Source organism: Hyalella azteca, unplaced genomic scaffold (assembly GCF_000764305.2).
Source record: "Hyalella azteca isolate HAZT.00-mixed unplaced genomic scaffold, Hazt_2.0.2 contig5776, whole genome shotgun sequence".
NCBI classification, from domain to species: domain Eukaryota; kingdom Metazoa; phylum Arthropoda; class Malacostraca; order Amphipoda; family Hyalellidae; genus Hyalella; species Hyalella azteca.
In genome coordinates, this window is record NW_025935956.1 from 102,199 (window position 1) to 127,457 (window position 25,259).

At 37.2% G+C, this 25,259-nt stretch overlaps 1 protein-coding gene across 1 annotated transcript in view; it reads left to right on the plus strand.

Moving 5' to 3' along the window:
- The window catches only part of LOC108667362, a 75,715-nt gene extending 51,483 nt beyond the window's left edge, over positions 1 to 24,232 (plus strand). Inside the window, exons 3-11 of the mRNA XM_018154380.2 lie at positions 16,249 to 16,350; positions 18,096 to 18,194; positions 18,460 to 18,702; positions 18,992 to 19,177; positions 19,939 to 20,133; positions 20,726 to 20,943; positions 21,228 to 22,241; positions 22,474 to 22,652; positions 22,969 to 24,232. Of these exons, the coding sequence (XP_018009869.2) occupies positions 16,249 to 16,350; positions 18,096 to 18,194; positions 18,460 to 18,702; positions 18,992 to 19,177; positions 19,939 to 20,133; positions 20,726 to 20,943; positions 21,228 to 22,241; positions 22,474 to 22,652; positions 22,969 to 23,642 (2,910 nt within the window). The 3' untranslated portion in view covers positions 23,643 to 24,232. The remainder of the gene's footprint in view (positions 1 to 16,248; positions 16,351 to 18,095; positions 18,195 to 18,459; positions 18,703 to 18,991; positions 19,178 to 19,938; positions 20,134 to 20,725; positions 20,944 to 21,227; positions 22,242 to 22,473; positions 22,653 to 22,968) is intronic.
- The last annotated feature ends 1,027 nt before the right edge of the window (positions 24,233 to 25,259 follow it).

Genomic DNA, 25,259 nt, shown 5'->3' on the forward strand with positions numbered 1-25,259 from the left:
TGCAATAGTTTTATAGATTTTTATGTACTTTTTGTTCCCATCTAAGAAAAACTTTACGAAGATTTTATTTCAGTGGCTTTACCTCAGCATTTTATAATTTTTATTCTTGGCTTCACAATCAGTCGACCTATTGTTCCTAATGAGAGGCACAACATTTGATGCGAAAACATCATTTTTTATGAATTGCTCTTACATTTGTGGACTAAATCACAATCACTACTTAAGACTTATTCATCAGAAAGTTCGTAAGTTAATACCTGGAAGTATTTGCGGGGTATGTTTTGCCATCTCTTAGACGAAATTTATCTTAATTATGCTTATCTGAACAAATCCTGCGTCCAGTGAGAGCTTCCAGTTTTTGCGCAATATTCAGTTTGCTCAATTTTTTTCCAAGCTTTATATTTTCTTATTAGGTTATTGAATTTTTTTTCGTTCTATACTATATAAGGATCCATACGTAACGTTGCATTCGTTGCGTAATTCATGGTATGCGGGAAAATTTCATGCAATAGGAAAACGTAATAATTATCCACTTTAATTAGTTTTTGATATCGACATATTATTTAATTTGATTGTACGAATGCCTCAAGCGATATACCTTGAGAATAATTTTCACTTTTTAATTCCAAATGGAAAATAATACGGTACTTATCCCTGAACTTTTGACCCAAATTCAACAACACAAATCAAGGACTGAATGCATGCATCCTCAAGCGTCGAAATACAAAATGCCAGCCACTCCCATATCCACTTCTATTTCATTCTGTCCAAATGTATAGCCTACATATTTAATGAATTCACTACACTGAATGGGTAATCCACTCCCCAAGGTGAATAATGTACCGGTGTTGTTTACACGTTGCTGTGCATGTTGGCAAGCCTGCCTCTGTACACGCTAAATAGCATCAAAGACTCCGCGCTTCCATTGAAGTAAAGTTGGCAGTTCAAGAGGCGAACATTTCTTTAAGACGCTGCATTCCAGCGCCTTTATAAAAGTTATGGAGCAAAGCGGCGCCCCGACAAAAGGCGGAGGCATTTTAAAGCGAAGCTCAGAAATGTGAGACCGTCCACGACCAAGTAGTCTATTCAAGTTTGAAATTTTAATAGTTTAGTCATTGTTGACAGAAGAGTTAAATTTTAGCGATATCGGCAGCAAGCAATTTACTGATATCGGCAGTAAAAAAATCTAGTGACATTTTACCGATAATAATGATTTGCTTAAATTAAATAAGCAATTTACTGATATCGGCAGCAAAAAAAATCTAGTGATATTTTGCCGATAATAATGATTTGTTCAAATTAAATCGGTGTAAATCTGTAATAGTTTTGTTACAATTCAAAGCTTTATATACAAAATTACTGTTATAATATCACTGAGGTGACAAATTTCTATTAATGACTCTTTCACAACAAAACTTTTGTAATGCCTTCACAAAAGCTGCAGCAAGTCACACAAAACATAAAAAATTAAGTCACCCACCCGAAAAATAGTTATGATTCTCCCGAGATGTGTCTCAATCTTGGGCAATAATTGCGCTATGTGGTGCAATTACAGCATCAAGAGTGCGCTGAGCGTATCAAGTTTGGCTGTTCGTACTGTTAAGCAGCTTGTGAAAGTCGCATTTATTTTAGAAGTTTATCAATCGGATACTTGTATCTTCTGGTGGCTCGATGGCAACGGTGCATTGTGAAATCTCTGTCGAGTTCAGTCGTCTCCAGCACGTCAGATCGTCCGTTTGATTACTTCAAGATAATGTGTTTGTCGTAAGTAACAAAACTGAACTGATAGAAGTAGTTTACTTTCACGCTTGAGAGCTCACTAGTACTTGTCATTTCAAATTACAAAGATTCTCCGTTTCACAGAGAAAATTTATCCACTTGATTCCATTGTATATTTATTATAGAGCTAGTGAAAATCCACATTACGTAAAGAGTTTCGCAGAAAATCCAACAAATATCATTGTTTAAGACGTCGTGTATACTATTGAATCGATCATCACGAACTTGATCCAAGCAAAGGTAAGAATCACAAGCAAGGTCGAGACTCGGAATGGCGTAGGAATTAAGGGCAGCAATAAAGAGTAGATGAGCTAGGACGAAGCGTGACGATGGAGCGTGACATCACATTGGGCACGGTAGAGCGGGGCTGGCGAAGCACAGCTTTTGATGATAGAAATTCAGCGTTCGAGGCAGCGTCGTCCTGCACGAAGCTCTCGTGTATAACCTGTGGTGACCTAGCGGTCGTTCAGTTGTTAAATATAGACAATTTTGAAAATTTGTCGTCCTGTTCGGTAATATGTTTTTCTTTCGTTTACAAACAGTAAAGCAAAAATTTTACCCATAATTATAAATAGAATGTAAGATATTGAAGGGTTTGAATTGAATCTAATTTAAAGTGTAAACAATGTGATCGATATCAATATTGAGCTACAAAATATTGTTAAAAATTTTTTCCTTTAGATGTTTATAGTTGATGCATTCTATTCTCGATTATATTTTATTGAGCTTTGTCCCTAATACAAAAAGTTTGAATTTTTCATCTAATTTTTCATTACGACCGTTGTTTATTATAGTGAAAGTTAATTATTTCATCTTTAATGACATGACATGATCTTGAATATTAAACCTTTTGTGCGCTCTGTATTGGAATCGTTCAATACTTTTCTCGTTCTCCCTTCGCCTTGGGATTTAAATAGAAACAAATTCAAACTAACGTGCATTCAGAATCTGATCAGACCGCCCGATCAAAGGACGTTCATTCTTCATAGGAGTCACGAATGCCATGACGATTGAACTTACAAGGCGAGGAGCTTAGCGAAGAAAATAACGTTCCCAAGTTCTAAGCTGAGTGAAAGTTTGATTGCTAAGCTGCTTAAGTGAAGCTCTGTGAACTGGGCCAACTGGTGCAGTATCGAGCTTGAACTCAACGATTCAACTCGAGCTTGAACTCATGCAGTGCCTCGCATATCACGCTCAGCATTGATATGCGTCTGCTTTTTGCTGAGGTCTAACTGAAGCTTGAATATACACGTGTGAACTCATTAAAAATAATCAGACTGGGCTTCAACCCCTTGAAGCTTGAATTATGCAGGGAAGAGCCCATTAGAAATAATCAGACTGCGCTGTAAAAAGTTCCACTTTCATCACCGAAAGTCAATCACTCTTCTTTGGTTTGATAATGACGGACGAAAAGCTTTAACTGGAAACTACTAACAGAGGGTGATACTTCCAGTCGAAAAATCTTGAGCAGCTCAAATTTCATTTTGCAAATAAAAATTATGTAATGATTTTCAAAGCGCATAATAGAAAGTTTGAGTTTTATTTTCTATACACAGAGGATAAATGTGCTCTCAAATGTTAGTTTAGGGATCGCTACTTAATATGCGTTGCAGTTACCAATTTATTCTTTAAATTAGAGCCTACGGTGCTCTATGATTACCAAGTAACCATCCATCCTCACAAGTGTCCAAATACTCTTTGATATCGAATATATCAGAGATGCGCTGCAGCTCTGAAATTATGCTTCACATTAAAGTTTGTGAAGCTTGAAGATTCTAACGAGCTGAAATTCTCGCTGGTATCGAATATGTGTGATGCTCTGCAGTTCTTAACTAGAACATGGCACAAGTATATACGTGTGATACCTGGTGCTTACTGATCACTTAATTAGTGCTGCACTGAGACCTGTATGAGGACTAACTAATTAGAATTTTCAGCTACTAGATTAGGGATTCTTTTCACAAATTATCCGAGAAAATAATTGTACAGAATTATTAACTTTCTAGTTATGTTCGGAAAAGAATGAGCTAAAATAGCCTGCGTCAGAGAATTATTCAATGAAAATCTTATAATGTTTTAAATTCGCTTATGACCTTTTTTATGTTGAGCTCAAAATAGTAACTAAAATAGTAAATAATAGTGATAGTAAAATAAATAATAAACCAGACTTTATTTTTTTACTAGCATCTAGGGCAGCCCAGCGTACAACGGGATCAGAAATCCCTGTTATTTTGTAGCTGTAACTATCTATATTTACCATTGTAAAAATCTAATAGTTATAATTGTTATCGAATTCTCTCATCTCCCAATTTTCCAAAGCTTGAAAAAATTTCCAAAGCTTCTTAGCTTCCAAATTAAAATAATTTTCAGGTCTAAACAGCATTCCGACACGATAAATATTCAGGATACGAGTCCCTCAAGTCCTGATATACAGTATTTATACGGTGACAGGCTTGATGCTGGTTTCAAAATGAAAAAAAAATAATAAACAAGATTTATTTCTCAGACGAACTTTTCCTAGCGAATTTCAAATTATAAAAATATTCGGTCTGTTCATAATTAGCCCTCGTGGCATTTCCTTCCTCTCACTACTGTGGTTATTTTTTGGGGGTTATTTCAGTTTAAATACTTTGTGCGATTCCACCGACTCGAATTCTCTCATGAATATTAAAAAGCGACGAAGTTCTAGAGCTTCGTGTCTATTCTCTTCAGCACGACGTGATCCCGCACATTTGCGTATGAATTCGCTTACGTTTCCTTTTGGCTTTGTTTGTAAGACTTTCACGAAACTCGATGAATTCATGTATGTACGAAACTAATTTGAAAGAAAGTCTTGAATTGAGAGAAAGTCTTGAATTGAAAAAACGCTTCTTCCGTTTTTTTTTTCAATGAGATTTATAAAGTTTTGCCAGTTAATTTCAGCAAAATCTCGCAATAATTTAAAATTATGAAAACGCAAACTTTCTTCCTACCTTAGTGCTGGACATTACTTAAGCTTCAACCAATCTTTCCGCTTTATGTCAAATTCATTATGAGTTTTATGTTAAATTCATTGTTAGTTTCATGTTATAAAACTTGTCTGATCTGCCTCTCGAACCGTATTCTTATAAGACAGTTCATAATTATATTCGGTCAAGCCCATTATCGATGGACCCATCGTTCTTATCCTGAAAATACGACGTGTGTTGTGTGTTTTTGAGCGGCCGTGTGTCGGATTATCAGCCAAGCTATCGCATAATAATTGTCATGATGTTTTTTTGCTCTATCTGATCGTAGCAAACTGGTACTAGTCTGTAATTGTGTAAGATATGACGTCGTCCACCTCGGCAAACTGGATCCTCAGGGTTTTGTCCTTCGAATTGTGAAATTTACTATTGTATTAATATTTTTTCGTAGATTTTGTCAAGACAGGTAATCGCATGAACAAATATCAAGTAAACATTTGTAAGAGTATTAATTAGAGTTATATAATTGTTGACAATCCATCCTAGATCTTGGAACATAAAGCGCAATTTCAAAGTGAAGTTATAAATTCCAAATTCCAAATTTCAAAGTGAAGTTATAAATTCCAAATTAAAATACTTGGATTCTCACAAACAATCATACTAATTTATTTTTAACGCGTTTTTAGAACGCTTCTATAGCCTGGAAAGTGAAAACGTGAGCAATCAGAAATGCCACAAGTGAGCTTAAAATCCATCATTGCTGCTCCATCTCCTGATGTGAAATCGTGTTTTCCTGTCACGACTCTGCTTCCTAATGACCCGACCCTCGAAATAGCGTCCAGGCTTCAGGAAACAAACTCATTCTAGTTCCCTGACTTTTTTCTACTTACATTTATGACAATATTTAAATTTGATAAAAATTTATTTCTTAATTTAAAATCCAGACTGATACTCGAAACTTTAAAATGAAAACTCGAGACTGTTTGACTAACCGATCGTTTTTGAGCTCGCTATTGCGTCAAGGCGCCTTCTCCCTATTTTTGTAGCACTAGATGCCTATAAAGCGCCATTGGATTTGATATGCGCCTTCCCCTTATGTTTATGGGACTAGACGCCTATAAAGTTCCATAGGTTGTGACATCCACGCATGCGCTGGCACAAAACTCGTCCAAACTACGACTTACTCGGCCCAAGTCTCAAGCTCTCGCGTGTGCTGCGCGCGAGGCAATTCATTTTGGGTTGTCGGCGTCCGACGAAATCGTGGCCTTCGTTTGTGGCTTTGGTCTTCCGTGGGCTCATTACCCGCTCGCCGAGGCCTTTGGTTTCTGCTGGATTGCCGGGGTGGTGGGGCGCGGTGTAATGGGTGTGGGATGGGTGTAATGGGTGGGGAAGGGGGAAAGGAAGAGAAACCCATGCTTGTCTGATGCTGTACAACAGCCGCGGGCGATACTCAACGTGAACGAGGCTTTAAATCAAGGCAATAGGCCTTAAGAAACGCCGCAGCAGAGAAGCATCGTGTATAGTTTCAAAGTTTGCTCTATCCCTATGTTCTAGCCACGCAACTTTAATTGGGGGCTGGTTAATCACATTAGCATAGTTCCCTTATGTTTTTTTCGAACATAGTGATTGAAACTTGTTCATTATTTCTTATATATTCATCAAAAGTTACTTTCAGTCACGTTTGACCTAAAATTTAAGCATTACTTTCTCGAATTCAACTTAATTCATCATCAGAATTGACTATGTTTTGAGTCGTATATTAAAAAGAAGTTTAGTAATTTTTATCTGTAACGATGTTACTCGACTTCGAAACAATCTTTAGAAAACAATAAGAAATTGATTACAATTCTTTACCGGGCATGCGTTTTGATGTAAAACGCACACGTTTTAGAAATAGTCGTGTTACACCACTAACTCCCTCCACTCCCTCCCTCCACTCCCAACTCCCTCCACTCCCAACTCCCTCCACTCCCAACTCCCTCCACTCCCAACTCCCTCCACTCCCAACTCCCTCCACTCCCAACTCCCTCTACTCCCTCCTCTTCAATCTCTCCACTCCCTCCCTCCACTCCCACCCTAATGGGACTCCAGTATCACGGAAGAAGCGTGCTCGGCAGCTCCGAGTTTGTCGCTTGTGAAGGCTGCCCGGCACACAAAATATCTGCGTTGCTTGCTCACTCCGAGCACCAAATAGATCAGGCCCAGTTTTTTATGAAGCTTATCCCCACAAACGATTAAGTGGGCAAAAAACAACACTCCTTCGATGACGTATGACTTTATCTGCTAAAAAAGTTGTGCGTATCTCCGCTACAGGAATGCCATAAGAGTGTAACATAAAATAATGTATATGTGGTCGAATTGCTGATTTTGAATGAGATTTAGGTGAAGACATACTAGTATACAAGCGTTTTGAATGAGGCTGCTTTGTGATTTATAACACAAACTTTTTTAATACTTATCAATTTCTTTTAACAGAATTTCACCTGCTTGTGCCTGACACGGGTGTTATCTATACCTGGTATGAATCTCCGACACATTAAATTTTCAAAAATTCAAAAACTCATCACAAAAAACTAAAATTTCTCCTCGGATCTAAAAAATAAATTTAATTAAAATTTCGCCAATATTTTCAGAAGTTCAAATCAAATCCATATGTGTTTTGTTCTAAAAAATAAACGTATAATTAAAACTTTTTCAATCTTTTCAAAACCACGAATAAAATCAGTATGTATCTTATGTGTTAAATAATGAAACAAATGAAATAAATGTTCACTCGTTAAGGGTTTTGGCTCGCTCGTGCTCGGGAGAGATGAGGCTGTCGTCGTACCTGCCGTAAACGGAGGCATGGGCGGCCTGGGTGGTCTGGTGGGTGCCAGCATCTCGTAAAATTCCTTCAAGGAATTGCTGGCAGTTGGCAGAGGACTGCAGCTCCCAGTCAAGTGCTCCTTTTGTGGCTTCTGAAGACTTCTGGACAGACAGATGTCGCTGAGGTTTTATATCACTGCAGCAAAACGGACAAGCAGAGATGGTTAATGGGTGAATTGAACTGTATAGGATATTTTTTCATACGGGTAATCGTGCCGTGTCATTTTAAAACGTTCTTTGTGAAATAAGACACTCTAAACTTGTGCGGAACTCCACTTACGACATCTCCGAGCAGGCGTATAGTTACGTTACGTATCTTCCCGCGCAAATGTTTTGATAATACCACCTCTAGAGTTACGTCATCAAGACAGCACCTACGCCACTCTTAAGTCGATTTTGCGTACTTGTGAAGTTTTGATAATACGGCCCCTGGAGTTATCTGGATGGACAATCAATCCCTAAAATTTTAGAATCACGTTAATAAAAGTACATTGATTAATGCATGCTAGCTAAATAAATATCCATTCAATAGCCCACCTGTTATACAGAACATTGATCGCCTATTATACTATCGTTTTAACACGGGAAGAACGATATTTTGCCTATCACACATAATTTATTTGTAACACTTCAATCATTTTTCATTTCGATCAAATCCTATCCTCTCACGTCAAATATATTGGATACGCACCTGAATAAATACATTGTTATTTCTATCACACTACTTTCTGGTTGATATTAAGATACATTTATTTATACATCATATATGAATTACACATATCCAATCCTGTGCAACTTTACTTCAAAATCAACTTCGAAAAGTTTTCAATAATTTGTGTTGTTTAGTTTATTAGGATGCACTGCTTTCTGCGCACTGCGATGCTCCCATTTCGAGCACCTGGACTCGATGCTCGTGGTCTGTAAATGCTGTTCTACATAACAAATGAGTTAACTAATGAGAGTTTTACACCCTCTTGGGTTGTAACGTACAACCCCATATTATTTAATAATTAACTAGAATAAAAATATAAATATAAATTAATAAATAATAGAATAATATTAATGTTTAGAAGCGGATTGCTAGACGCGCCGTTTCAGTAGAAGTTTTTTAGTCTTCGACGTGAGTGATAAAAGCATTTGCTGAATTGAATTTTCAAAAGCTGAATTGATAAAAGCATTTTCAGCAGCCAAGCCAATACTATCGAATAAAATTATATTAATTAGAAAAACAAATACCCGGGAAAGTTCCGCGCAATTTTTTTCTCAGCTCTTATAGTCACGCCATTAGATAATTCTATTCTACGCAAACTGTAGGCATAATACTGAGCGCGCAGCAGCTCGTAATACATTCATAAATTTGATTCATTTTCTTGTAAGGTTTATAGTCTTATTACATGTTGCCGCTCTACGAGTGCTTGAAATTAAGCCTTGTTATTGATAACTCTAAATTTAGGTCGTATTAAAATCCTTAAATAGTTATAATTTATGAACTTTTCAGATTTATTAGCTAAAAATTTTCATTTGCGGCGGTACCGTAATCTATGCTATACAATTTTACGAATCCCTTGCGGTAGCCGTGGTTAAAGCTAGGGCCATTCATTGCATTCCAGAAGTCTGGCAGGTCAGTCATTTGTGAAGTTATTTAACGCAGAATTTTCTCCATTACTTTCTAGCTGGATAATTCCCCTAAGCTGAGTGATGGCTTTTGGCTTCAAATTGTAACTTAGAACAGCAGGCTCAAGTAGAGCGACACGTGCGGTCACTTGACCGGCCATACAGCCCTTCCTATGGTAATGTTTGTGCTGTTTTTGTTGTTTGTGCTGTTCATGTTGTTTGTGCTGTTCATGTTGTTGGTGCTGTTCATGTTGTTTGTGCTGTTCATGTTGTTTGTGCTGTTCATGTTGTTGTTTGTGCTGTTCGTATAGTTGCTAGTGCTGTTCATGTTGTTGGAGCTGCTCATGTTGTTGGTGCTGTTCATGTTGTTAGTGCTGTTCATGTTGTTGTTTGTGCTGTTCGTGTTGTTCGTGCTCTTCGTGTTGTTGGTGCTGTTCCTGTAGTTCTTATCTTCCAGTCTTGGAGGAAATTGTCACGTCTGTTGTTTTTGGGTCGATATTTTGTTCCTTGACATTCGGTAGACCTTTTCTTTGGTCGTATTTATTGTGACTTCGTTTCAAGCGTATTGCGCGTCCTTCATAAATGTCCTGTTTCATGTTTAGTCTAGTTTCATCATTTTCCGCACGCTTTTTCTTTTGATGCTGAGACACGATTTCAACCGTTTTTTTATCTAACTTAGACGTGACATTTATGAATCAACAAATTATTTTTTTTTTCAAATATACAAATGCAAATTTACAAATAAACTTTTGCTTCTATAATAATACGTGCAAGCTCCGAAATTTTGTAATTATTTTCGTTGAAAATATGGCTCATCTAGTGTGTGTAAATTCATTCTTAAACCCTGTCAATGCAGGGCTTAATATTTCTGTCAACGTTTCTTTTGAAAATTACGTTGATATCAACCACTTTTGTGATGGAATGTTATTTTTTAAATAAGTAAAACATGGCTTAGACTCTCAGCACGATATCTCCGTCAAGAAGCACGCTGCATGAATAAGGCTTCAAGACATTGATTTTCCTACACTCAGAGGAATGATTGAGACTTTGTCCAAATAGCGATGCACTTTTGTTCTTGTGTGGGACATTTAAACACATTTCAGCCCGGCGAAATAAAAGAGTGCATCAGAGCTATGTGCAGAAAGTGTGTCAGTATTTGGACAGAATAAGCAATGCATTTTTCTTAGCGTTGGTGCACTCTGCACCGCAACACAACAGTGTTCAAGTCTTTGTCGTATAAACGACTTGTCTGTCGTAAAATTCAAAATTTGTCAGAGATATTTTACTTTTTTTGTAGGAAACACTGCAAATTTGTCGAAAAATTTAAAAGTGATCAATTTTATTGTAAAATTGTTGTCAGGAAAAAATAGATTCGTCGCAAAATTTAAAAATTGTCGTATTATTTTTTTTTAGTTTTTTTACGTAAAAAGAGCAGTTTTCCGTAAAATCTAAAATAAGACGGAAATTATTATCACTCACTATGTGTCACAATAATGACTTTTATCGTAAATAAAAACTATTAAAAATTTGTTACACTACATTTTTTAGCACTTGTATAAGCTTTCTTCCTGAAGAAATAAAAACTCATCTAAATTGTTAGCAGGGAATTAATGAATAACTTAGTCAGAAGAATTATTCTCACTTTCAAAATCTGGCAAATGTAGCTTCTGTGTAAACCATCAAGCCAAACATTAACAAAAATGCTGCAATCTCTGATTTTACAATCAATTCATCGAAATCTTATTTGCTTGCTTTATTGGGCAAGTTGCCCATGGCCGCAGCAAAATAACCTTATATATTTTTGAATGAACAAAATTAAAATCACCATATAAATTGCAGGAGATTGAATTATTTATTCAAATGATGTTTCCTAGTTGGTTCCTGGTACTCAAAGACTGGTAAGTGGTACCTGAAAGACTGCAGGCAAGACTTCCGGTCGTCGACCTGTTCAAATTACGGGTGAACTCAGCTACTGACCTGCTGGGATTCGCTCACTTCATTACTTACCTGACTTGTGACCTGTAACAGTTAATCCGTATGTCACCCTCCATGTTCATGCCTGTGCACCAGTGACTCGGTTATGTCGCACGTCAATATGTTATTGAATTTATCATTAGAAAGTGTCATCGAAATGCTCAGTTTTTTTTTTATGAATGTCTTAACGTTGTTGAAGTTTTCATTATTTAGTGTCATCGAAATGCTTAGTTTTTTTTATGAATGTCTTAACGTTGTTGAAGTTTTCATTATTTAGTGTCATCGAAATGCTCAGTTTTTTGTATGAATGTCTTAACGTTGCTGAATTTATCATTGTATAGTGTCATCGCAATGCTTTTAATTAATGCTTTTAATTTAATGATTTCAATTTTTTGGACGCGAGCATTGAAACAAATTCATTAATTCTTTTTGCCTCGGGGTTATTCAGTGTCGACACAATTCTGCTGTCATCGTCAGAACTCAGCTACTGACCTGCTGGGATTCGCTCACTTCATTACTTACCTGACTTGTGACCTGTAACAGTTAATCCATATGGCACCCGCTATGTTCATGCCTTTGCACCATGCAGTGACTCTGTTATGTCGCACGTCAATATGTTGTTCGAATTTATCGTTAGAAAATCTCATCGAAATGTCCTGTTTTTATATGAATGTCTTAACGTTGTTGAAGTTTTCATTATTTAGTGTCATCGAAATGCTCAGAATGCTCAGTTTTTATATGAATGTCTTAACGTTGCTGAATTTATCTTTATATAGTGTCATCGAAATGCTCAGTTTTTTCTATCAATGTCTTAACGTTGCTGAAGTTATTATTGTATAGTGTCATCGCGATGCTTATATTTGAATATTTAAATTTTTTTAACATGAGCATTGAAATAAATTCTTTACTTTTTTTTCCTCGGGGTTATTCAGTGTCGACACAATTCTGCTGTCATCGTCTAAGATTTTTATAAAGTTTTTGTTTGCCTTGAAGAGCCGCAGGAGTTGTAGACTGAGCACATTTTTTCCGTGTTCAATGACAAGCCTGCTTTGGAGAGCTCGTCCGCTATTTATTGCGGTTTTTTTCAGAACAGAGGCTTTCCCTCGCGTCCGACGAACGTGAGGCAATCTCGTCCAGCGAATTTCCGTTTGAGGTTTTCTGTATTTGCTTCTTTCTTAAAACAAAAAATTCTCTCTTTTTCCTTTTATCTCTTTCTTTCTCTCTTTCCTTCTCTCTCTTTCCATCTCTCTCTCTTTCCATCTCTCTCTCTTTCCATTTCTCTCTTTCTTTGTTTCTCCTTCCTTTTCCCTCGTTCCTTCTCTCTCTTTCCTTCTCTGTCTTTCCTTCTATCTCTTTCCTTCTCGCGCTTTCCTTCCATCTCTTTCCTTCCATCTCTTTCTTTCTGTTTCCTCTTTCTCTCCCTCTCACCTCTTCTCTCTCTCTCTCTCTATCTATCTATCTTTTCCCTTGTGTATCTTCCATTTAAGTGTTCCAGAATCAGTCATTGAAACAAGAAGCATTTGCAATCTTTTAGAATTGTGTAAATACTGAATTTTTATAAAGATTTTAAGTGAAAAACCATTTTTATCGTCATTCGACGTATTGGGTATGAAGGATACAGGACCCAAGCAATCAATTCATTTAGTCATTCATTGTCATATCATTCATTAATAAAAGTCTCAATAATTACATGCATGAATAATTCACGAGTCAGATCACTCATGCACAGAACATGATCTATGGCAACAATAATTCTGGAAACGAGCAATCATTACCACAGATTGTATGACTTCAGATCCTCGAAGGAGTTCGTACGAGTGCAGGGTCAGTCTTTCCTGTAACAATCGCAATGATTGTTCGAGGTCCTGTAACAATCGTAGTGATTGTTCGAGGTCTTGTAACAATCGCAATGATTGTTCGTTCGTTGAGCCTGCGTTCAGGAAGCCCTTCCGTCACGCAACGCTCCTCACGCACAGTCGAATAGCTCCTTTCGTCCGTAATGTCTGTAGGATGCAAGGAATTTACTACTGCCGTGAAAATCCGGAATTTCTCTCTAAAAGCGTAACAAATGTCGACGAAAGTTTGTTTATATTCCTGCACTTCGTAAAAACCTTGCAACATTTCTGGCAATTCCCTAGTTATTTGCTGTGATGTTTTTTTACTTCAGTTTTAATTTCATGGAATGAGCACGATGGTTTTTACGTCATGGCAATAAACAAACTTAGCGATGCCGACACGCGCTACCTTCGCGCATGCGCGCCTTCCGACGCTCGAGCGCCGGGCCGTTATAAAAATAAAGTGTCGCTGATTAAGAAGAACTGCTTAAGAAACGCTACTTTGTGCGAAATTTTTAAACTGTTTTTATTTTTTTTTTTTATTTTCGCTTAACGGATATTTTGGTCTTACCGAACCTATTGACGGTTCTGACAAGTAAGCCATTATGAAGATTGTGATTGGAAAATGTAAAAAATTATTTTGAATGTAACTGCATATAAAGATTTAATTAGTGTAAAAAATTTCGTCGCATGGTAAGAGTTTTTGGCTGGGCTAAATTTTAGATTATTTTTTCAACTAATGTGAATTTACTATTTTGATTACCAAGGTTCTTTTCAATTAGTGAGTAGGATTGTGAAATATGTATGTGAATGGCCGACGTCACGTACAACAACGACATTAGAGAGATAAGGCTCCTTTCATTAAATGTTCAAACAATGTCAACATTCAATAATGGCTGGAAAGTTCACCCAGCCACAATGGTAGTCGGTTTGCCCCCCAGATTTATGGCGACCAAATTTTACGACCGTGATTTCCAGGTGTCACTGCAATTTTGGTGATTCGTGTGCGGCGAACTGCCTGAAACGCGGCCCCAGAAAACATTTTATTTCTAATATAAAACGAAAATGCTGTATTTCTCTTCCATGTCGTGTAAGCTCAAACACCTTATACATTTCCAACTTCTTTCAAGAGTTAAAATATTTTAGTATACATAAATATTAGACCCTCTCTGCAAACTGAAAAATTGTTCCTTCATAACTCAGCTTCCTAATTTTTCACATAAATTCAATACTTTAACCCTTTTCCTGTCAAGCATAGAAACATGCAGAAAATTGAAAAGCTGTTTTAACTCTTCTTGCTGTTCCTGTGTTCTTGCTTGTGTTTTCCCATCCCGTATCAGGGATGCCAAACCCGGTCGCGGTCGAGGTTTTTAGCGAGCATTTATCATCGTGCATTAGCTCGACTTCCTCCAGCAGTTAGCGCTCTAAACTCAATTGTGGGAACCCTTGCTGTTAAGGGAACGATCGAGACTCTCGCTAAGGGAAGTGAACATTAACTTGATGAAAGGAACACTTCTCACTTGGATAATTTAGTTCTAAATGTTATGAGTCTTCAATTCAAATGAACAAACACTCGTTCCGCTCAAAGTCTGAGATCTCAAACAAAGAAACGCTTAATTAAAACATATTACGCATGATAATATTGCTATTAATGCAGCTCAGTGATCGTATGGCGTTTCAAAAATATGCATATTCTCACATCAACTTACCAGGATTTTCTTCTAATGTAGTGGATTAGCGAACAATTTCATGGTCATGGCAATACGAATAATGAACCCTTGCTCCCTCTCGTCGCGGAATTATCTTCTCGTCAAAGATTTATCTACTCGTCGCAAATTTAGCTACTCGTTACGGATTTATCTACTCGTCGCAGACTTAACTACTGATCGCATATTTAACTATTCGGATTTAACGACTCGTCGCATGTTCAACTACTCGCCGTGGTTTTATATATTCGTCATAGATTTAACCACTCATCGTGTCACTATACTGTAAACTCGTTGTGAATTTATTTACTCGTTGTGGATATATCTACTCTTCAGCCTACACTGCTCGTGATGAATCTATCTACTCGTCATGGATATAACTACTCGTCATAGATTTGTCTAATCGTCATAGATTTAGATTTAAATCGATAGATAGATTTATCTACTAGATAGATAGATTTGTCTAATTTAAATCCAATTTACTAATTTAGATAGATTTATCTACTCGTTATAGATCTACCTACCGAGCTCTGATGACACTGAGCCCGCGCTAAGCCAGCCTCGACGTGATATTCAACGCTGTAGTGACATCTGAACCCCTGAGCCCTGGTCGCTCGTGCGGGGCTTCGCATTCTTGAGCCTGCTTATTCTTCCGGCCTGGCAGCTGCCACCGCGCGATCAGTTCTCGAACTAAACTAAAATTTTCGGTAGCGCTTCACGTTTTGCATAATTACTTTTCATTTGTCGTATATTTATAAAGGATAATGTGTTTCCACTCTTTCTATTTGATATCCGATATAATTCTTGTTTTGTGATCCGACCGCAATATTAACTACCCTTTCGTCTTCAAAACTCTTAGGTAATAAAAGTTTTCAAAGCAGGTACTCGAAGGTAACAAAAATGGAATGTACAGTTTGATTTTATTTGGGTTTTAGTTCATCACTCTTATTTGATGTACCCCGAGGTGATTATAACCGAATTTTTTAGCTTATCTCGGTGTTTAGAGAAGTGAATTTATTTGGTTATAATCTTGTTGATTAATAATAGTTTGTCATCATTCAATATTATATATTTTGCTTCTATTTTTCATGATGATTGACCGCAAAGATCAACGCTATCATTATTTAATGTGTTCCTCAAATTTTCTCTGTAAATTATCATGCTTTTTAGATCATGACATAAGTTTTAGAGAGTCTTGCTTGTTTTTTCTTAACAACTAACGTATTGAATTAGCATATTGAATTATTGTGTTTTTTCTTAACGATTAAAGAATTGAATTATTGTGTTTTTCTTAACGATTAACGAATTCAATTATGTGTTTCTTTTCTTAATGATTAACGAATAGAATTATTACGTTTTTTCTTAACGATTAATGAACAGAATTATCGTGTTTTTTCCTTAACTATTAACGAATTGAATTATTTTTTTTTACGATTAACGAATAGATTCATTGTTTTTTTTTTCTTAATGATTAATGAATTGAATTATTGTATTTATTCTCAAGAACTAACGTTTAAAATAACATTGCAGGGCGGGAGCAGCGCGCTACTGAGGGCGGCGTGCGAGGGCCGCGTAGCAGCGCTGCGTCTGCTGCTGCGTCACGGCGCTAACGTCGACCATCAGGACCGCCTGGTGGGTTACCAGCACCACGATATAGGGTCATAGGGTTTATAAATATTCTTTAATGCATAAAATTTACGAGTATTATGAGTATAAATGAAATATTCTTTGATAAATAAGATTTGCAGGTTAACCGCCTGGTCTTGTTAGCCGTCTGTGACTCTACCGTCAGTTGTCTGTGACTACCGTAAGTCGTTCGTGACTTTACGGGTTACCAGCACCACGGTTTAGTGTCATAGGTATTATAAATATTATTTTATGCATGAAATTTACGAGTATTATGAGTATAAATGAAATATTCTTTGATACATAAAGTTTGCAGGTGTTATGTGTATTATTGAATATACTTTAATACCTACAATTTTTATGTGTCAAGAGTATTATAAAATCTTTCACAAAATATTTTCAGTTATGGTGTAGTTCTCGAATTTGGGACACCAAATTTAGTCTTTCTATTGATTCATCCCCGTCATATATCAAATTGACATCATATTATAGCTACAACTCCCTCATACCAGCGCGGTATTCGGCTTCATGCATGATGAAATGTTTTGACCAAAATACGAGTGCATATTTATTCTAAAATTTGAATTATTCTGGTGACACTCTAATCTCCAACAGTAAATTAAGTCAAATCTTTAAATAAAATAAAATTAAGTCAAATCCCTTTCAGCACGGCATCAAAAGCCTGCATGAGGCGTGTTGGAAAGTCTGTTAACAAACTTTATATTTTCGAATTTTGCAGTTAATACTGTGATTTCTTTTACTAAATTCAGTTACATTTTCCAATGGCTTTAAAGATTGATATTTTGCTCAAAATCGAAAAAAATTTAAAGTGCAACAAAGATTGATATTCTTTGAAAATACAAAGTGCAAAATTATTGATAAATATTTTGCGAAAAGTTTATTATATCCAAAATTAGAAACGAATTCAAACTCTAAAATATTGCATGGAATCAATTTTGGCATTAACTAGTCAATGAATGAAAAATACACAAGTTAGTGAATAAATGAATGGCGATTTCTTAAATGAACAAACATGTTTCTAGTCCTCTAAAGACAATTCGTTGAAAATTATATTAAGATCCTTATACATTCGACCCTTTGTGGTAGAATTGAATAATAGGCAAGTCTGGAAGTAGTTAACCGACACATCATCATAACTAAGCCCCTCATTCCCAGCACATCACTATGACTGACTCCTTCATTCCCAACACATCACTGTCATTGACCTTCTCCTAAAAAAATTGCTAACACATCACAATAATTGAGCTTCCCTCCCCCTCAAAAAGAAAAAAAACTCCCCCATCCTGCCCGTAATACAAAAACACAATTTTAACTTACCTTCAATGAAGACAAATTTACCATCACTATAACTCCCCTCCCCCCAAATAAAATTCCCCNCATTGCATTATATGAGATACATTATACGTAACTCATAGTTACAGTAGAGTTAATGTACGTAAGATTTTTTTTTAATCGTAATAGCCTCAGCCATGCCAACTTTTCAACAATTCATCACTTGTAAGTGCAATTTTTTATACACGGTAATATACATATATTGGTTCATTCAAATTTACTTTCATTGGAAAGAAATGTTCTGAAACCTTTGCGAACAAGTACCTACTTTTTGTATACATGTGAAGTTATCAATAGATTTTATTTTCAAGTTAATTAAAGATTCCTTTTTATATCGAGTCCATGCAACAAAATTTGAGACCTCTTATTAATTCAAATTTAATTTGCCTTTTGAACAGAACGGGGACAGCTGCCTTCATATCGCCGCTGCAATGGGACGAAGAAAACTGACAAGGATTCTTCTAGAGGCTGGAGCCAAGCAAAATGGTTTCAATAAGGTAGTCATAAAAAATGGTTCCATAAGCTATTCACTTAAAATTACCTAAATTTTTTATTTTACTGTACTTATTACGTGAACATAGCTTTAATCTTCGTTGAGTTCATATTCATAAGAAGCTACGTAATATCATTTCTTCCTAACATTCCGTACTGCACCTTGTGGCACAAGATCTCGATGAGTTTATGCTTGCAAATCACTGCACATATATTTAAAAAAATTCCTAGACCAAAAGACTTTCATGTAACGCTTTTCTTCACTTTCAGCAAGAGGAAACTCCACAGGATATCGCCCGAAGAAAGAATTTCCAGCAAATTTTGGAAATCCTGCAAAATCCCCCGGCAGTCGTCAGTCCTGAAGAGAGACTCAAAAGGGAGCGAGAACAGAGCAAGAAAGAAGGAACGAATAATATTAGAAGGAAAGAAGATAAAGGCGATAAAAGGGAGAAGAATAACGACAGTGGAACAAGCAGTAAAGACAGCAGCACCAGACAAAAGGACAAAAAGAAGGTGAGCAATTTGTGGGGAGTGAGAAAGAGCTAAATTTATTCTTCTACCTAAATTGAAGAGCGATAAAATAATTTTTCTTATAGATAATTGAATTTACGTTCTTGAATAAAGCTTGAAAATGTTTTTATAAAATTATTTTAAGTACTTTGCTGGATGCTTTTTCTTAGCTTAAATATATTTTTGTTTTTCTTACATTTCTGTTGAGTTAGTTTGATGCACAATATTTTCATTTCTCTCATATACCTGAGAAGTGGGTTTGTGGCACAATATTTTTATTCACCATTTATAGCTTAAGAGTGAAAATCGAGAACGCCGGAGTGGCGGCTGTAGAAGCGGCGTTCACTGGTCGCCGTACGGCTGCCACAGTCACACCGCGGCTCTGGACCTGCCAAATATCGACTCAAGCGCGCTGCCCAAAGGCGCTCTGAAGGCTGGCGAACAATACTACGTTGATCTCGCCGGAAACGTTAAAAAAGTAATACTATTACGTACAATTTGAAACTATATATTGTTTTTTTACGTATAATAAGATCTTTTACAAGATTTGCTAGCAAAACAGGAGCAAAGTAATTCGAAAGATGCTTTATCATAGCAATTCAATTGATTACCGATTGTTTATGAAACTCAAGCGTAAAATTAGAAATTATTTTATTCACAAGCATGACATTATGCTAGCTACAAATCATTACCATAACATTATGCTAGTTACACCAATCATGAACTTCATGTATTGCGTCGTAAAATAATATATCAAACTAGAAGCCAATCTAAAAACTGGATCTAATTCTCTAACTGAAAAATTGGAGCAAATTAAAAATTTTGAATTCGAATAATTGAACTGTGACGCATAATTTAAAAACTGATTTGTGCCATTTTTTATACTCATTCTAAAAACACATAATTAAACTGAGTCGCATAATTTAAAAACTGATTTGTGCCGGTTTTTTTAATACTAATTCTATAAACATATTATTAAACTGAGTAGCAGAATTAATCCCCCAATTTGTACCAGTTTTTTATACTCATTCTCAAAACACATAATTAAACTGAGTAGCATAATTAATCACCCAATTTGTACCAGTTTTTTATACTTATTCTCAAAACACATTATTAAACTGAGTAGCATAATTAATCCCCCCATTTGTACCGTTTTTTTATACTCATTCTCAAAACACATAATTACCGATTATGTGTTAATTTGTTAATTAGCGTTATTAATCCACCCATTTATACCAGGGCCCGGTGGCGGTGGGCAACAGCTGCTACTGCGCTCCCTTCTTCAAGAAGGTGGAACACAAGCTCGAGTCTGACAAGGTCGCCCTCATGGACCACATCGACGCGCATCATGAGAAGCTCGACAAGAGAATACATTCGCTCGAGCGGAAAACCCACACGCACATACACAACCTCAAGCAAACTGTGCAAAATAAGGTGAGTTAATCTGTGAATTGATTCAAAGAAATTTCATATTGGAATAGTCGGAGACATGGAAATATCTCCTATCCTATTAAGGGAAAAGGCTATTTTCATTTTAAAAGTATGTGGGTGAAAAGGTTACATATGTTGTCCCAGATGTTCAAGTAAAGGTTTCAGAAGTAATGGATTCACGTTGTTAGTAAATGTGTTATCGTGCACATTCACGTTGTTAGTAAATGTGTTATCGTGCAACTTCATTGAGAAAGAAACGCTTGAGTTAAAATCAAAGGTAGAAAATGTTGATATAAAATTATAGAAACGATAGTGCTCAATCAAACAATTATGCTCAAACGTCCACAACCGCAAACAGACCGTGTAAAATAAGATGAAGTTATAAAAAATTATTAATCAATAGTATCTACTCAATTAGAACCTTAAACTGATCGCCAAACTGAAGTATTAGCTAAAATAATCTCAATTTTTTATGCGTAATTGCAAGCAGAATGAAGAACCATCATCGAAAAGAAACAACGCCACTTAAGGTGAGTCATTTTATTCAGAAACTAAAGATATGCAAAACAAATTCCAACGTAACTTATTTCTGCAGCTAAGTGAGGAGCGCCGTGAGTGTCTGCAGAGAACCACCGAGTCTGCTGCTGACAGGGAAGCTAGACTGGCAGCCCATGCCCAGGGTCTGCAGCAGTGGGTTGAAAAGAGGCTTGAAGCCCACGACCCTGCCCTCCCTCCGACCCTAAGAAGAGCCCTTAGCAGGATAGGGTCGGGACGTCACCGTGATCCCGTTACCGGACTCTACTCGCTATCACGGTAACGAATCTCAGTCTTTTAAATTCCAGTTAAATAAGATAATTCATAATGTTTTGCATAACTTAACAATGGTCAGTTGTTACTTTTTTGTGTTTATTATGTTTTTGGTCAGTAATAAAAGCTCTCGCGTAAATTGGAATTTAGTAGAAGAGTTGCGCTTTCTATCAGTTAAAAAGCTAATAGGATGAAATATACAAGTTTTTGTCTGGACAACTGAGTTTTTGTCTTGGACAACAGAAATTAAAACAATTCACAAACAGATTCGTTAGCATTTCATTTTTCAGGTCGAGATCAGAAGAAGCGTTAACGGACGCGATGTCAGACTTGAATGAAACAACATGTCGCGGCCTCAGGGTGATGGATCATCCCACGTCGATGTACAACCTACACCAGCAAGTACACGATGAAGACGCTGAGGGATTTAAAGATTCTAATAAACATGCATCCACTTCAGCGAATGATTCTACGGGTCGACCGGCATTCCCAGACGCTGAACTTGAAGAATCTGGCAAAGGATCTTCAAGACATATGGGTCCAGAACACGTCGAAGTCATGGAAGATTCCAGTGACTCCGAAGGCGAACAAGAACCTTTATCTCAAGATACGAGCAGTTACAGGAGATCTAGTAGGGAAAATGGAGCAGAATTAGAGCAGGATGTCGGTAAATTATCTCTTAACCATCCTTATTATGCCAACACCGGCGCCATACCCAAGGGTAGCGCCACATCGTTACCAGAATCCATATTTACCGGGGACAGTTCGAATAGAGAAATAGTGAAGGTAGATGTTCATGCCCCCAACGAGCTTGTCCCTCAAAGCAAATGGCCTTCTTACCACCGTTACGATCCTCGTAACAACCGACGATATCTCTACGACGTACAGGAGGTGGAACCAAGTTACGGAGACGTTGCTCCAACCATGGACCAAGAGCAAGTGAGAGATTCAGGCTGCAGTGAAGGATCATCACAAACTGATATCGGGGATGTCATGGAATTCAACGGCCCTGAACAACCATCATATAGCGTCAAACAAGACCACAGAAATTTGAAGAAAATTCCAGAAGGGAATAATCATGAATCTCATAAGCCTTTACCGGACAACAATAGTTCTAGTGCTAACACCAACGAGCAAATGTCGGGCACTATCAGCTACCAAAATAAAGTCCCTCCAACTAAAAGCAGTGAAACCGAGAAAACTAAGTACGATGATAAATTTTTGACGGAGTATGGCAAGCACTGTTACCCCGTTGCTCCTGCGCACAACAGTCAGGAGGCTGCGGTCTACCTCGATATGGACAGGTGAGGTTTTCCCGAAATATTTTCTTCATAATTAATTTTTTTGTGTGACTGACTGGTATGTATCCTAAATAATACGGAATCCTTTTCGTAGAGGATTTATTGAGTTTATTTGCACTGAGTTAAGAATTGACACACGGCCACACAGGGATAAAAATTGCGTCACTATTTGGACAAAGTCAATCATTTTTCTGAATGAATTGAGCTAGGAATGAATGTGCGTCTTGGGTTTCAGGTACCGCATCCAGCAAGCCGTGCGTCGTCTGTACGACGGCTACCTGACGGAGGGGCGGCTGGAGCATCGTAGAGGGAAGGCGGCTCTGGAGTCCTCCTTGGAACACGACTCCCATAATGACTCCGGCTACTCCACCAGGATGTGCACTGCGTCCCAAGGCCCCTCACCCGCCCTCTCCGGTAAACATTACCACTTGTAACACCGCCGCCACCGTATTGATATTTATAAACGTAAAAGATTTGACTGTGACTGCCGAGGGCCAGTAATATATAAGCTAGAAGAAAAAATTAATTTTTCACAATTATTTTCATTTATTTTTTACGTATAATGACGAAGTTTTAAATAATTTTTAATCACCTGAAGTTGGCGCGTTTAAGGCAAACACGAATTTCAAAGTACAATTTCTAAAATACCATTTCTAGTGAAATAATAAGCAGACCTTAACGTACCTTCTAGTTGAATAAATGTTCGTAATATGCAGTATCTTCTGTACAGGAACGTCCGTAGCCCAAGATGGTTCAGGCAGTGAGAGCAGAAGTGGGCACTCCACCTCAAGCCCCAACACAACAGTCATCGCATACCCACACAAACCTTGTAGCGGAGTACACGCCACAGACATGGTACCACCATCCTTGTCTGTACCTCATCTTGCTACCAGTCAACCTACGAGCGCACCAGGGAACAACCATTATTCAAGCAACCACGTCTCTGACGCACCATTGAGACAAGCACCGACTTCGAACCACCCTCAGTATGCAGGGCAAATTCATCATAATAAATATCATCACAGTGCCAGTTTGCACGACGTTGCAGCTGCACAACATTATCCTGTTGATTATCATCAGTCTAATCCTGCGTTGAACCATTATTGCAATTCTACAATGGATCAACATAATTATGGTCGTTATCCAACAGGAGTTCTTCCTAATGGGCAGCATGACGTTGCTACAACTTACCTTACGCGCGTTCCGTACAACCATTCCTCAACCCACTTTAACCCGTCCAATGCAGCCCTCAAAACCCACTTTAACCCACCTAAAGCAGCCTACGCAACCCACTTTAACCAGCCCCCGGCCGCCCACTCGGCCCACTTGATTTCCCAATCGACTAACAACAACGCCCACTCTATTCTTGACGTCATCACTGTCGGGGAATCGTCCTTAGTTTAGCACCGAAAATTTATGAATGAAAATTAAATAACAAAAATGTATTAATCATTTTGATTAAGATACTTATTTCTTGTAAACATTCCTCTTAAAAATGGATTTATTTGTATTAAAACGTAATTTGTCTAGTCGAATGAAAATGTTAATTTTGCCGTAAATTTTGCAGACTCGCTTTATATTTGTATGCCTTACTCCTTTGTTGGAATTTTAAATTATTCTCCGTCGGTTTATTTGCCTGTACTAATAATATATTAACAAAATAATATGGAACAATTTGATCCGGCGCATAAACTGCGGTCGAATTTATCGAGGAGAATTGATCTCAACGTTGTAAACTGTTAGCTATATTGTAAATATAATTGAATAAAGGAAATATTGTTGCACTAGTGAGGCTACATTTTTCAGGATGTTCTACCGCTCTACTCATGATATGACTGCGGAAATACATTCCGGATACTTCAGTAGTTCAGATCATACATGCACATAGAGCCGTGATTGTGTTGTATATGATAAGAGTTATCCTGCATGTATATTATCTCTGCGATCGCCTGTGTAATCATACCAAAAATTCTATTATATATTTTCTTCAAGTGTATCGTGTTTCTTTGCCCTGTCCGGAGTCTCGTCTTGTGCTTGGCATTTCCGCTGCGGATTCCGGTCAGTCTCCGTCGGTGGGTTCCAACGATTTAAACTGATGAACGTAATGGTGAAATTTTCAGTGGCCAGAGAATGTATCTCTGGTGGATTAAAATTTTTTAACTCAGGGCTTAAAGAGTATTTATTTCATTGTTATAATACACTTGTGGGTGCTCTAGTCGCTGGAACTACTATGGAGTCTTAAATATCTCCAGGCCATGAGCATGATGGGAGTAAGGATTTGAAAAGTTTTGCAAGTTGCATAATAATATTTAGCTCATAACAAGCTTTTGAATCTATATAATTCTGAATAGAGTGTTGAACCGTTGTATATTTTTGGTGATCAGGGAAAACTTAAGAAGGACTTACACAGAAATTTACTTAGTTGTCCGAGTAGGAACTGAAAATAGTTTCGACTACAAACGGCAATGTCGTCATTCTGACGAAATAACCTTTCAGTTGATGAATGTATGGTTGGAAGGTCTAATGGCAACCGTTGAATATGATCGGGCACTCTTGAGCATAACTTGTATCAAAAATCAAGCTTGCTCTTCTTACGTATTGAATATCTTGCCGAAACTGAAAGCCTCTACGTTGGCTGAATTTTTCGAGTGAAGTTTACTTTAAACCTTACCTTTACCTGTTGCTAACTTGAAGTTTACCTTAATTCCACGGGACAAATTGTGTTAAGCAATTTCATTTGGAAAATAGAGTGCAAGCGCAATAGAACCTTCTCCTTTAATTATTCGCTTCAAGTGACTGTTATTAACCAGATAATCATTACAGAAATTAGGCGTTGATTACAACAATCTTCTTCACTTCGCTCCCTGTGTACACATCTGCCAGCGGCGTAGTTAAAACTGGGGTATTAGGTAAATTTTTACCCTGGTAAGAGCTAGTTAAAACTTTTAACTTTAATTAATATGAATAATGTTTGAACGCACAGTAGCCCGCACATGAAAAATAGTGTGTTGAAAAAGCGAA